The sequence below is a fragment of the Chanos chanos genome, chromosome 5 (assembly GCF_902362185.1).
Source record: "Chanos chanos chromosome 5, fChaCha1.1, whole genome shotgun sequence".
Lineage (NCBI taxonomy): Eukaryota > Metazoa > Chordata > Actinopteri > Gonorynchiformes > Chanidae > Chanos > Chanos chanos.
Genome location: NC_044499.1, coordinates 48,575,815 through 48,585,814, shown reverse-complemented (window position 1 = coordinate 48,585,814; position 10,000 = coordinate 48,575,815). Strand labels below are relative to the sequence as shown.

At 44.3% G+C, this 10,000-nt stretch overlaps 1 protein-coding gene across 1 annotated transcript in view; it reads left to right on the top strand.

Annotated features, from left to right (window-relative positions):
* The first annotated feature begins 2,526 nt into the window (after window positions 1–2,526).
* Window positions 2,527–10,000, top strand: part of usp54b (ubiquitin specific peptidase 54b) — a 47,964-nt gene continuing 40,490 nt past the window's right edge. Inside the window, 1 exon segment of the mRNA XM_030775134.1 lies at window positions 2,527–2,673. Within this exon segment, the coding sequence (XP_030630994.1) occupies window positions 2,527–2,673 (147 nt within the window).

Sequence of the window (10,000 nt, the reverse complement as noted above, 5' to 3'; positions counted from 1 at the left end):
ATTAAAAGGGGATTTTTGGAGGGGACTGTTTGTGCAGACGTTTGTGTGTGTGTGTGTGTGTGTGTGTATGAGTTAGTGTGTTTTGGTTGCACATATGTATGCATGTGTGTCTGTGCCTGTGTGTATTTGTGTGTATGTGTGTTTGTGTGTGTGTGTGCGTATGTGTGTGTTTGACCTGCTGAGGGTTGGCCTAAAAGGCATAAAGAGGGGGTTAGCGGGCACTGCAGTCTCTGCACAATTCAATGGCCTGTTATGTAATGTGTTTTCAAACACGCTGGCCAGGAGGCGATTAGCTCCGTGCTGTCGAGTCCCCCACACCCCCCCCCCCCCCACCCCTCAGCTGATAGATCAGTCAGTACTTCATCAGTGGTTTGGTACCTGTCTGATTGTCTCTGTTGTCCTTGTGTCAGGGTTAAAGACATGGCTCTCAGGAGTCATTAACCAGGGTCTAAACAGAGTTGACCTCAGGTCCAGGTACACGGTTCACTCGATTTGGTTGGAATTCAGAGGGTTGTCACGCTGTGAGCTGTTTGTATCTGGATAATCAGTGAAGCCCTCCCTTCTTCGGCGTGTTATGTAAATGGTGACAAACACTGCTGCGATTTTTCAACTGTTGCGTGACACAAATGACTGGGGCTTATACTCAACTGGACAGGCGGGCTGTTTGGCAAGATGGGGGTTTGTGTGCGTTGGTGGGAGTGGGGGGGGGGGGGGGGGGGTGTTGTCATGGTAACCTGTGACTCAAACATACTCTGTCCTGAGTTCATGTGATTTTTTATTTGACATGAGGACCATTCCCTTCACATGTACATGCACTCTTCATAAACATGTGCTGCTGTGTCTAGTACACAAATACATAGCAGCCTGGCATGCATCAACACACACACACACACACACACACACACACACACACACACACACACACACACACACACATGCATGTTGTGGTCGTACCATAGTGAGGAATTCCCATTGACTCTACTGTAACTAAGAAATAATAAGCAAGAAATACTTTAGTGCTTTATGTCTTACCAAAAACAACAATATCTACTAGGACAACAAACAACAACAACAACAACAAAAAACCCAACAAATTACAAAACAATATCATCATGAGGATATTTGATCCACTGAACATCACACACACACACACACACACACACACACACACACACACACACAGTCACAGACACACACACACAGAGAGTTGTTCTCTGTGGCGTAGAGGAGAGTGTGTTTACTGTGCTTCACTGCGACACCTGTTTCACGTGTCAGGCCTGAGCCTCACACTGCTCATTTTTCCACTTCAGTTCATTTCTTATCGACCCCCTCCCCCCCCCAGCGTTTACAACCCCTGCACTGTCCTCTGACACACACCTCCCGCAGGCCACTGCACCCACCTCAACTCAGCACGCGCGCGCGCGCGTGTGTGTGTGTGTGTGTGTGTGACACTACATAGTACAATGTCTCTGCAATGTTTCCCTCTTTTCCTTTATCACCTATTTGCTTACTCTCACTTTCTCTCTGTTCCTCTCTCACTCTATGTCTCTCCTTCTCTCTCTCTCTCTCTCTCTCTCTCTCTGAGGGGAGTGTTTCTTATAAATACATAGTTCAGAGTTATACTTTAAAATATATTGAAAGTTCAAAAAATAAAAGGAGGAGGAATGTGAAGAAAAAAAAATGACAGGATTACAATAGACAGGACTTCATATTAACTTTTTTTTTCTCTCTCTCTCTTTTTTTTTTAGCCCTAGCCTGGAAGGACTGAGAAGAGAAGAGCGACTTGCGTTACAGAGTGGGGAAGAGAAGTGAGGAAGGAGAGTTTGTGTTGCGCTACAGTCCAGTTCAACAGAAGAGCTACCAGAGGACCAGAACTGCACAGACGTACACACACACATACCCACACACACACACACACACTCACACTCACACACACACACACACACATACACACACACACAGATGCACTCACTGGCAACACAGTCAGGTGTTAACCAAGGCACTTATTCCATTTGACCCTGCTTCAGTTTCACAGGTGTGGGGTGCAAGGTAGTCGTGGCAACAAGACCATTTATGGAAACAGCGAAGTCTTGGAAGACCACTGACTGAGACAGAGCGAAAAGCATTCTCCTCCGCACACCTGTTGCTACGCTCCGTTTATACTTCTCTCTCTCTCTCTCTCTCTCTCTATCTCTCTCTCTCCCCCTCTCTGATATCTGCACGACGCCAGCCCTCCCCCTGTGAAGGAAGCCCTGCTAAACACATAACCTGAACAAACTCCATTAGCTTTCACTCACATGGGAGTAACATAGGAGCCAAGCTAGCACAGTTTCGATCATCACACACACACACACACACACACACACACACACACACACACTCCTCCCCCTGAGCGTTTTTCCTCTTGCCGCTGACGTCTCTCTGAGGATGTCTTTCTGCCACGTGATTGGCCGGGCTGGGACGCCGCACACGTGGTGATCCGTGGTGGGAGGGCGTGACCTCTGGGGGGGGTGCGGAGTGGGACCCATGTCGTGGAAGAGGAACTACTTTGCTTCAGGCAGCAGTGGGCTGCAGGGCATGTTCACCCCTCGTACCATGACCTCCATCGCTCCCAGCAAAGGCCTTAGCAACGAACCGGGCCAGAACAGCTGCTTCCTCAACAGCGCCCTACAGGTAAGACTCCGTTACAGTCTTAAATACGCAACTGGACACGCATCATGCCGTCTGGCAACCGGAATTCGCTTCACTAAATACTACAGGAGCAACTCATCGCTTAGTTTCAGTGCACACAGAAACCTATTTCATAAAAGTCGGTGATTCAGTTTCAGCTGCGTAGACGGTTGGTGAAAAGAAAGTAAAGGTTGAAATCCAAAATAAATTTAAATGGACAATATAAACATGCAAATCAGATTCAATTTACAGTTCACAGATTGGTGTTCACATTATGTTTAGATCCCAGACCAGATGTGACACAGGTTTCACATATCATGATAAGGTTTAAACAGCCACAGATTTACCGCACACTTTACAGATGGAATTTCATGAGATTTAACTCATTAGGATTAGGTTTACACACAGAAAGATTTATTGAACATTTAAAGGTCTGCAGCAACTTGGGGGCCATCTACACGACAACGGTGAAAACAGTGTTTTTGCGAAAACGAAAAAGTCATGTCGCGTTCTGGCTTTTCGTCCACACGACGACAGCGTTTTACGGGGGCCTGAGAATGCAAACTTTTGAAACCAGGTTCCAGAGTGGAATCTTTTGAAATCGCAACCCTGATGTGTAGACAAGCGAATACAGAACCTTTTGAAAACGATGATGACACAGCCCCACCTCGCAAATGGATATTTATATTTACGTGATGTTCTTCTGTGGTGTTTGTATATTTGAGCGGCAAAGTTACACCGCGCCTACTGGCCTGGCATACATACTACAGCGTTTTCACTCGTTTTTTGCGAATCCGTGTGGACGACGATGAGTTCTCAAAACGTTCTCGTATGGATGCGAAACTTTTTGAAAATGCAACGCTCAACGCTTTTTTCAGAACGCTCCGCTGTCATGTGGACGGGACCTTAGACTGCACTCCACATTAGATTTAACACATTCGACTTACTAGCAGTGACACTTTACGGTAAATCTACAGGTTGGACTCCATATTAAATATATTGAACACACACTGACATATACTATTTTCTGTATGTACATGACTTTCATGATTTGACTTAAAACTGTAATGGCGAGTTCGGAAAAGGTTTTACGGTTTGAGACGCTAATTTTTCCAATGGGTTAGAAGTCCAGTTTGTGTGAGTACGTGTCACAGGCAGTATGCGCGGCGTTATTTCACACATGCAGTCGCACATGCACACACACACTCACACACACACACACACACGCACGCACACACACACACGCACACACTCACACAGAGGTGGTGTCTGTACCATGGTCACTGAGATGCAGTGCAGTTCATTTCGAGCATATTGAGTGTGATGAGTGGATGTGACCCCTCTATCTCTCTCTCTCTATCTATCTCTCTCCCTCTCTCTCTCTTTCTCTCTCTCGCTCTCCTTCCATCTCCCTATCTCCCCCCCCCCTCTCTTGCTCTCTCTTTCTCTCTCTCTCTCTCTCTCTCTCTCTCTCTCTCTCCCTCTATCTCTCTCCCTGTCTCTCTCTCTCTGTCTCTATCTCCCTCTATCTCCCCTCTCCCTCTCTCTCTCTCTCTCTTTCTCTCTGTCTCTCCCCCCCCTCTCTTTATCTCCCCCTCTCTCTGCCCCCCCCCCGTCTCTCTCTCTCTCTGCCCCCCCCGTCTCTCTCTCTCTCTCCCTCTCTCTCTCTCTGTCCTCTGCTCTGGGCAAACAGAAAGCTCACTGCTATTTCTAATGAGCTCACTCACCCAGTTTCAATGTGTGTGTGTATGTGTGTATGTGTGTGTGTATCTACGTTCGTGTGCGTGTGTGTGTGTGTGTGCACAGGCAAAATGACCATGTGTAAAGCGAACTTTCTTGCTCACTTACAGCACTCTGTGTCTGGCCTTTATCATGTCTGGCCATGCATTAAACATCCACTCCTGTCGCCTCTACCCAAAGCACTCTACTACTCCTGCATTATCACTCAACCCAAACTCAACCCTTCTCCATCTACACCCATCTAAACCCAGCACTCCTCCATCTACACCAATCTAAAAATCACCACTCCTCCATCTACACTAACCCAAACCCAACACTTCTCCATCTGCACTAACCCAAACTCAATACTTCTCCATCTACACCCATCTAAACCCTGCAATTCTCCATATACACCCATCTAAAACCCAGCACTCCTCCATCTACATCCATCTAAAAATCACCACTCCTCCACCCACACTAACCCAAACCCAATACTTCTCCATCTACACTAACCCAAACTCAATAATTCTCCATCTACACTCAACCAAAGCTCATCACTTCTCCATCTACGCCACCCAAGCCCAATACCGAGGACTTTTTAACATGGAAGTGACACAGAACGGCAGAGAGAGGAACAGAAATATAGAGAGAAGGAGAGAGAGGGATGTAGAGAAGAAGGGTACAGACTATAAATGTGTCTTGTTAACTACTTTAGAGGAATGTTTACTGTTACTTTTATCATTTCTGCTGCGTTGGATGTGATCTCACAGGGCTGATTGTCTTGGGTCTTCTCTTAAAAGTGTTTTCTCTCATTGTTGTTTGGTCCTAGTTAAATTTATGAGAACAAAGCCCTATTTGGGGAGATGGTAATTAATAGCATGCAAAAGAAAGTCAAGGGCCATCGAACATAGCGCCGTTAGCTCAATCAACCAGACCACCTGCTGTTCTCTCACAGCAAGCTATCATGGATTACACAACACCAACGTGTCATTGGATTGTCATGTAATGTTTGGTCTGACACCATTTCTCAGGACCTGAGGCAATGGATAGAGCTTGTGTTTCTTTTCTTCTTCTTCTTCTTTTTTTTTTTTCAGTCTTATGTATATGTTCAAGGAGTGTCTGTTGCATTGAAAAATTAGGCCGCCATTAGCGACTGCAGAATTTAACCATCATCTCGTCGGCCGTCAGAGGTGTTTGAACAGTCGTGAGCAGTTTCATTTCGACTTGCACTGAATCAGCTCTGCCCACCTGAGGATATGCTATTCCCGTGCGTTTGTCACAAGACGTATCCACGGCAACCTTGAGGGGCTGGTGCGAATACAGTTAGTGCGTTCCGCCCTGTCATGTCCGAGCTGAACACATCGGGCTGGGTCTGTTCATGTCTGAAATGAGCTTGTGCTCAGACAGGTGCAACTTACCGTCCTCAGTGGAGGAGCAGGTGGACGAGAAAAGGCCAGTGCCTCGTCTCTGAACAGAGACACGTTGTGATGTGATTCCACTTTGAGTTGGATCCAAAAACCAATCTTGGTTCTCTGGATGGAGTTGAGCTGTGCACTCTGGCTTTTTTCTTTTTTTTTCGAGTTCTAAAATTTGGGGTGAAGTTTAAGCTTTGGAGGGAGGTTCAGCCCTCACAAAAACATCTTGCTCCGTAATATCTAATCGTTGGAGTCTTCTTAGTGGTGTTGATTGTGGGTCTGAATTCCAGACACAGTGACTCCCTGCTAAAAGACTCCAGAGAAATGCACTTACCAGTTAGGTTGCTCCAGAGACATGGAACTTCTGAGATAAAAAAAAAACTTTCTTTGGATAAAAGAGTCCATTAAATGAATAGATGTGTTATCGCTGTAAATTACACTGTGACCTATGTCTGCAGTTGTGAATTTGAGGTTCAGTGTTACCACTCCCCGCGTGGGTGTCACAAAGTAAACGATGTAAATACCGTAAATGGGCGTGTTCTGGTACGCGTCAGCTGGACCAATGGTTTGCCTGCATCACTGCAGGTGAGTTCAACATACAGGCGTGGGCCTCCACATGTACTGTGTTCCTGTGGAAACGTTTGTGAACCGACAGGTGAAAAGAAACCCCGGCTGACTTCACACGTGTTGGAGATTGAACGCGCTCGTCCTGACTGTACCGTATTGGCTCAGCGGTCGCGTTGTGACAGAGACCGAAGACGCCGCGGAGAATCCGGCCGTTCAAAATTGCGAGAAAAGCCGTTGAAAACAGATACGAAACTTTAAGATCCTACTGAGCCCAGCAGCACGGCGCTTTGTGCATCATCCTTTTATTCTCAACGCTTTTTTGTTTTTTTGTCTTCAAGAAAGAAAGAAAGAAAACACACACGCCCTTTTTTGGGGGGGGTTGTTTCAACTTTGATTCAGTTCTGCCAGACATGCCCAATGGCTGTCATGCTCTGGAGGATGTCAAGGTTTGGAAAGAGTCCTGGAGGACTTTTTAAAGCTTAAGTGTTTAATTTAAGCTCCAAAGCGGAGTTCTAAATATCCTCTTCCATGCTCATTTCTTTCTCTGCATCTTAAGTAACATGACAGCTTCTTAATAGAACCAGAGACACCACTTTTTCTTTTTTTTTTCTGTTTTTTTTTTTTTGTGTGTAATTATTCTGGGTGAGCTTAAATCTACCATAGATCTTAACCGGGTTTCATCTCATCTGTGTAAGGATGTATTTGCATCGTTGTCCTGAATTCAACTCTCTCCACTGGTTGAATTGCCCACATTCGCTGTTTAAAATAAATAAATAAATAATAATAAAAAAATGATGTTAGTGCCCGAAGCACTGCGGAAATTTGGGAGGAATTTTTAATTGCAGATTTTAAGGCAAGCCGATCCTTTTTGAGCCTGATTTGTTTGAAATAATTTATGGATGAGCATCCACAGCGGAGCATATGTTTTTCCTAAATCAGCTAATTCCATTGGTACTCCTATCAGCAAACTAACACTTTGTTCTCTCTTTTTTTTCTTTTTTTTTCTTCACCAATTAGTCTCGTCTTACGTTGTGTTGCCGGCGTTGGCTGTCTAGCTGTGCACCTGCTCTGTGTTTGAGCGTTTGGTTTTTCTCATTAGGGGGCGGAGCACTAAAGCTTTCGTACACGTTAAACTTTATCGCCGCTCATTTGAATAAACAGTCTGTGTCCTTGGTCGAATCCGTGACAAGAAGCAGCACGCTGGTAATTATCCCAGTCCATGAAACACCATCTCTGCTTCTCCGTCCGACGGGGGTCGCAAAGCCCCTTCTTTCCTCATTAATCCCAACCCCCCACCCCCCACCCCCCCCCCCCTCGCCCCCGTTAGCCGGCTTGATCAAATCCTGATTTTATGATGATGACGGCAGTTAAAAAGCCATTTTTCAGCTGTCCGGTCTCACGTTAGTGGCTTATGTAATCCTTACAGAGAGACATACCTGGAGACAAAGAAAGGAAACCAAAAAAAAAAAAGAACGAAAAAAAGAGACAGAAAAGGAGGGAATTAAAAGAAAGAGAGCTCTGAGCTAATGAGCGATGGCATTTCACTTTTTTTTTTCTTTTTTTTTTTTTTACCTCAAAGTGGTGCATTAGCATAATTACAATTATCCGTTTTCAAAACCAAAACTCGGAGGCAAATATGATTTATTTATGCGTGTGTTTTCTCTCTTTCTTTCTTTCTTTCTTTCTTTTTTCTTTTTTCTTTTGATTAGATTCTCACACTGTTGACGTTAGGCGAGAACCTGAAGCTGAAGCATGATATGGGGGATTTTGTACGGTGTTTGTTTTTCATTTTGGCTATGAATAACTCTTCATATTTAAACAGGATGATACATCAGTAAATAATTTGCCTCTGATGAGGGGAAACAATCATTTTTTATCGGGTTTAATTAGGATGAACAACGAGAAAGAGCAATGTCACCCATGAAAGAGGAAAATACAGCACATGCTGAAAGTTAAATAACAATGCATATTTATGTATGCTAATTTACATCTATTACATAAGATACACATCACGACAAAGGTAATCATGTAGGATCAGAACGTTGACATGAATACGTTTTTGATTTATTAATCACGGGGATGTAATTGAAGTGTTTAAACAGGCCACTTTTTGTTCTGCTCTTGACAGGTTAACGGTATTATAGATCTTTCAGTCGAAAATTGCTCTTACCCTGGTGCAGTGTGGTTGCTTGGTGCAAATAAACAAGTAAATAAATAAATAAATAAATAAAAAGCTGTGAAAATCATTCTAAAAACTCAGTTTCAAAAGGCTGCACAAACTTTCAGCTGTGTTATTCCTGGATTTAGTTTTGACTTTGCAGTGTGTCGTGGACTTCGGCAGAGAACGACTATGTCATATTCTCCACCCCCACTTAAACAGCTTTGGTTCTATCTGTAACTATTTTAGTCATTTGCCATATGTGCTTGTAGTCTTGTGCTAAGAGGGTTTTCTTGTCATTTTCACAAAGACAACATACTGCAGATCTAGACCTCAAGTCTGTGTGTGTGTGTGTGTGTGTGTGTGTGTGAGAGAGAGAGAGAGAGAGGGAGAAAGAAAGAGAGATTAAACTGGATGAGTAATATCATCTCACACTGATAAATGAAGAAAGGTGTGGAGACAGCTGTGAAATAGCAGTAACAACACTTTATCAAAATAAAGCAAAGAACTGGCACGGTTCACTGATGCTGTCCAGTGGGAGAAAGAGAACCAAATCTCTCTTTCCTGTGGGAAATGAAATTTTGAGCTTAATTGGTTTTCATAGACATGACTAAACCTTTCACAGCTTAGATGTGTATCTAAGCTCAGGCTTGGCAAAAGCATTCCGCTAAAGGATTTCTGGTAAGCGTTTCTCTCAAGAGAGAGAGAGACGAATCAGGTGGGATATGGTTTCCTGTTTTTTTTTTTTTTTCTGAAGCACGATTCTGAGGCCTCAGGCAAAGCAAACATCTTGGGGCACCAGTGTAGTGTAGTTTGTACAGTGGAAATGAATGGATTGGATTGGAACTGGAGGCACTGCATTCTAAAATCCCTGTTGACCAGTCCATCTGCCCAGTTCAGACTGGTTTTTTTTTAACCTGATATGAGACAGAGTGCCGCTTGTCGACGTCGATGAGAGAGGTGAAACTTTGCCAAGCGGAAAACGACCTTGTGGTATTTTGGGATTAGTGAAGATCGTACAGTGTAAATGATGTTTTTAAATTATAGTTGAGAAAGATCATAATTCTGTCATTTCTACCCTGTTGAAATGCTTCAGTGAATTTTGCCAACACATTACACACTTTTTTCTATTTTGTATTCTGCATTCGGGAATAGCATTTTATATTCTGTTCGTATAGCTAAAGGATGTCTTGATCCTGCTTCTTGTTCGACCACATAAACACAAACATGCACACACATACACAGAGTCAGACAGAGAGAGAGAGAGAGAGAGAGCTCAGACACGGAGGCACCGAAGAGAGAGAGAGATAAAGTCGTCTCTCTCACTCACGCTCTGTATGACGCCTCGTCTCCAGCACCACGACTTAATCCTGTTTCGGGAGGTGTATGGTCACATCCAGTCCCCCGGCAGAAAAAGCTCCTGTCGCAGCCCAGATTTAAGCGCTCAAATGCAGCCGTCACGTCGGCCAGG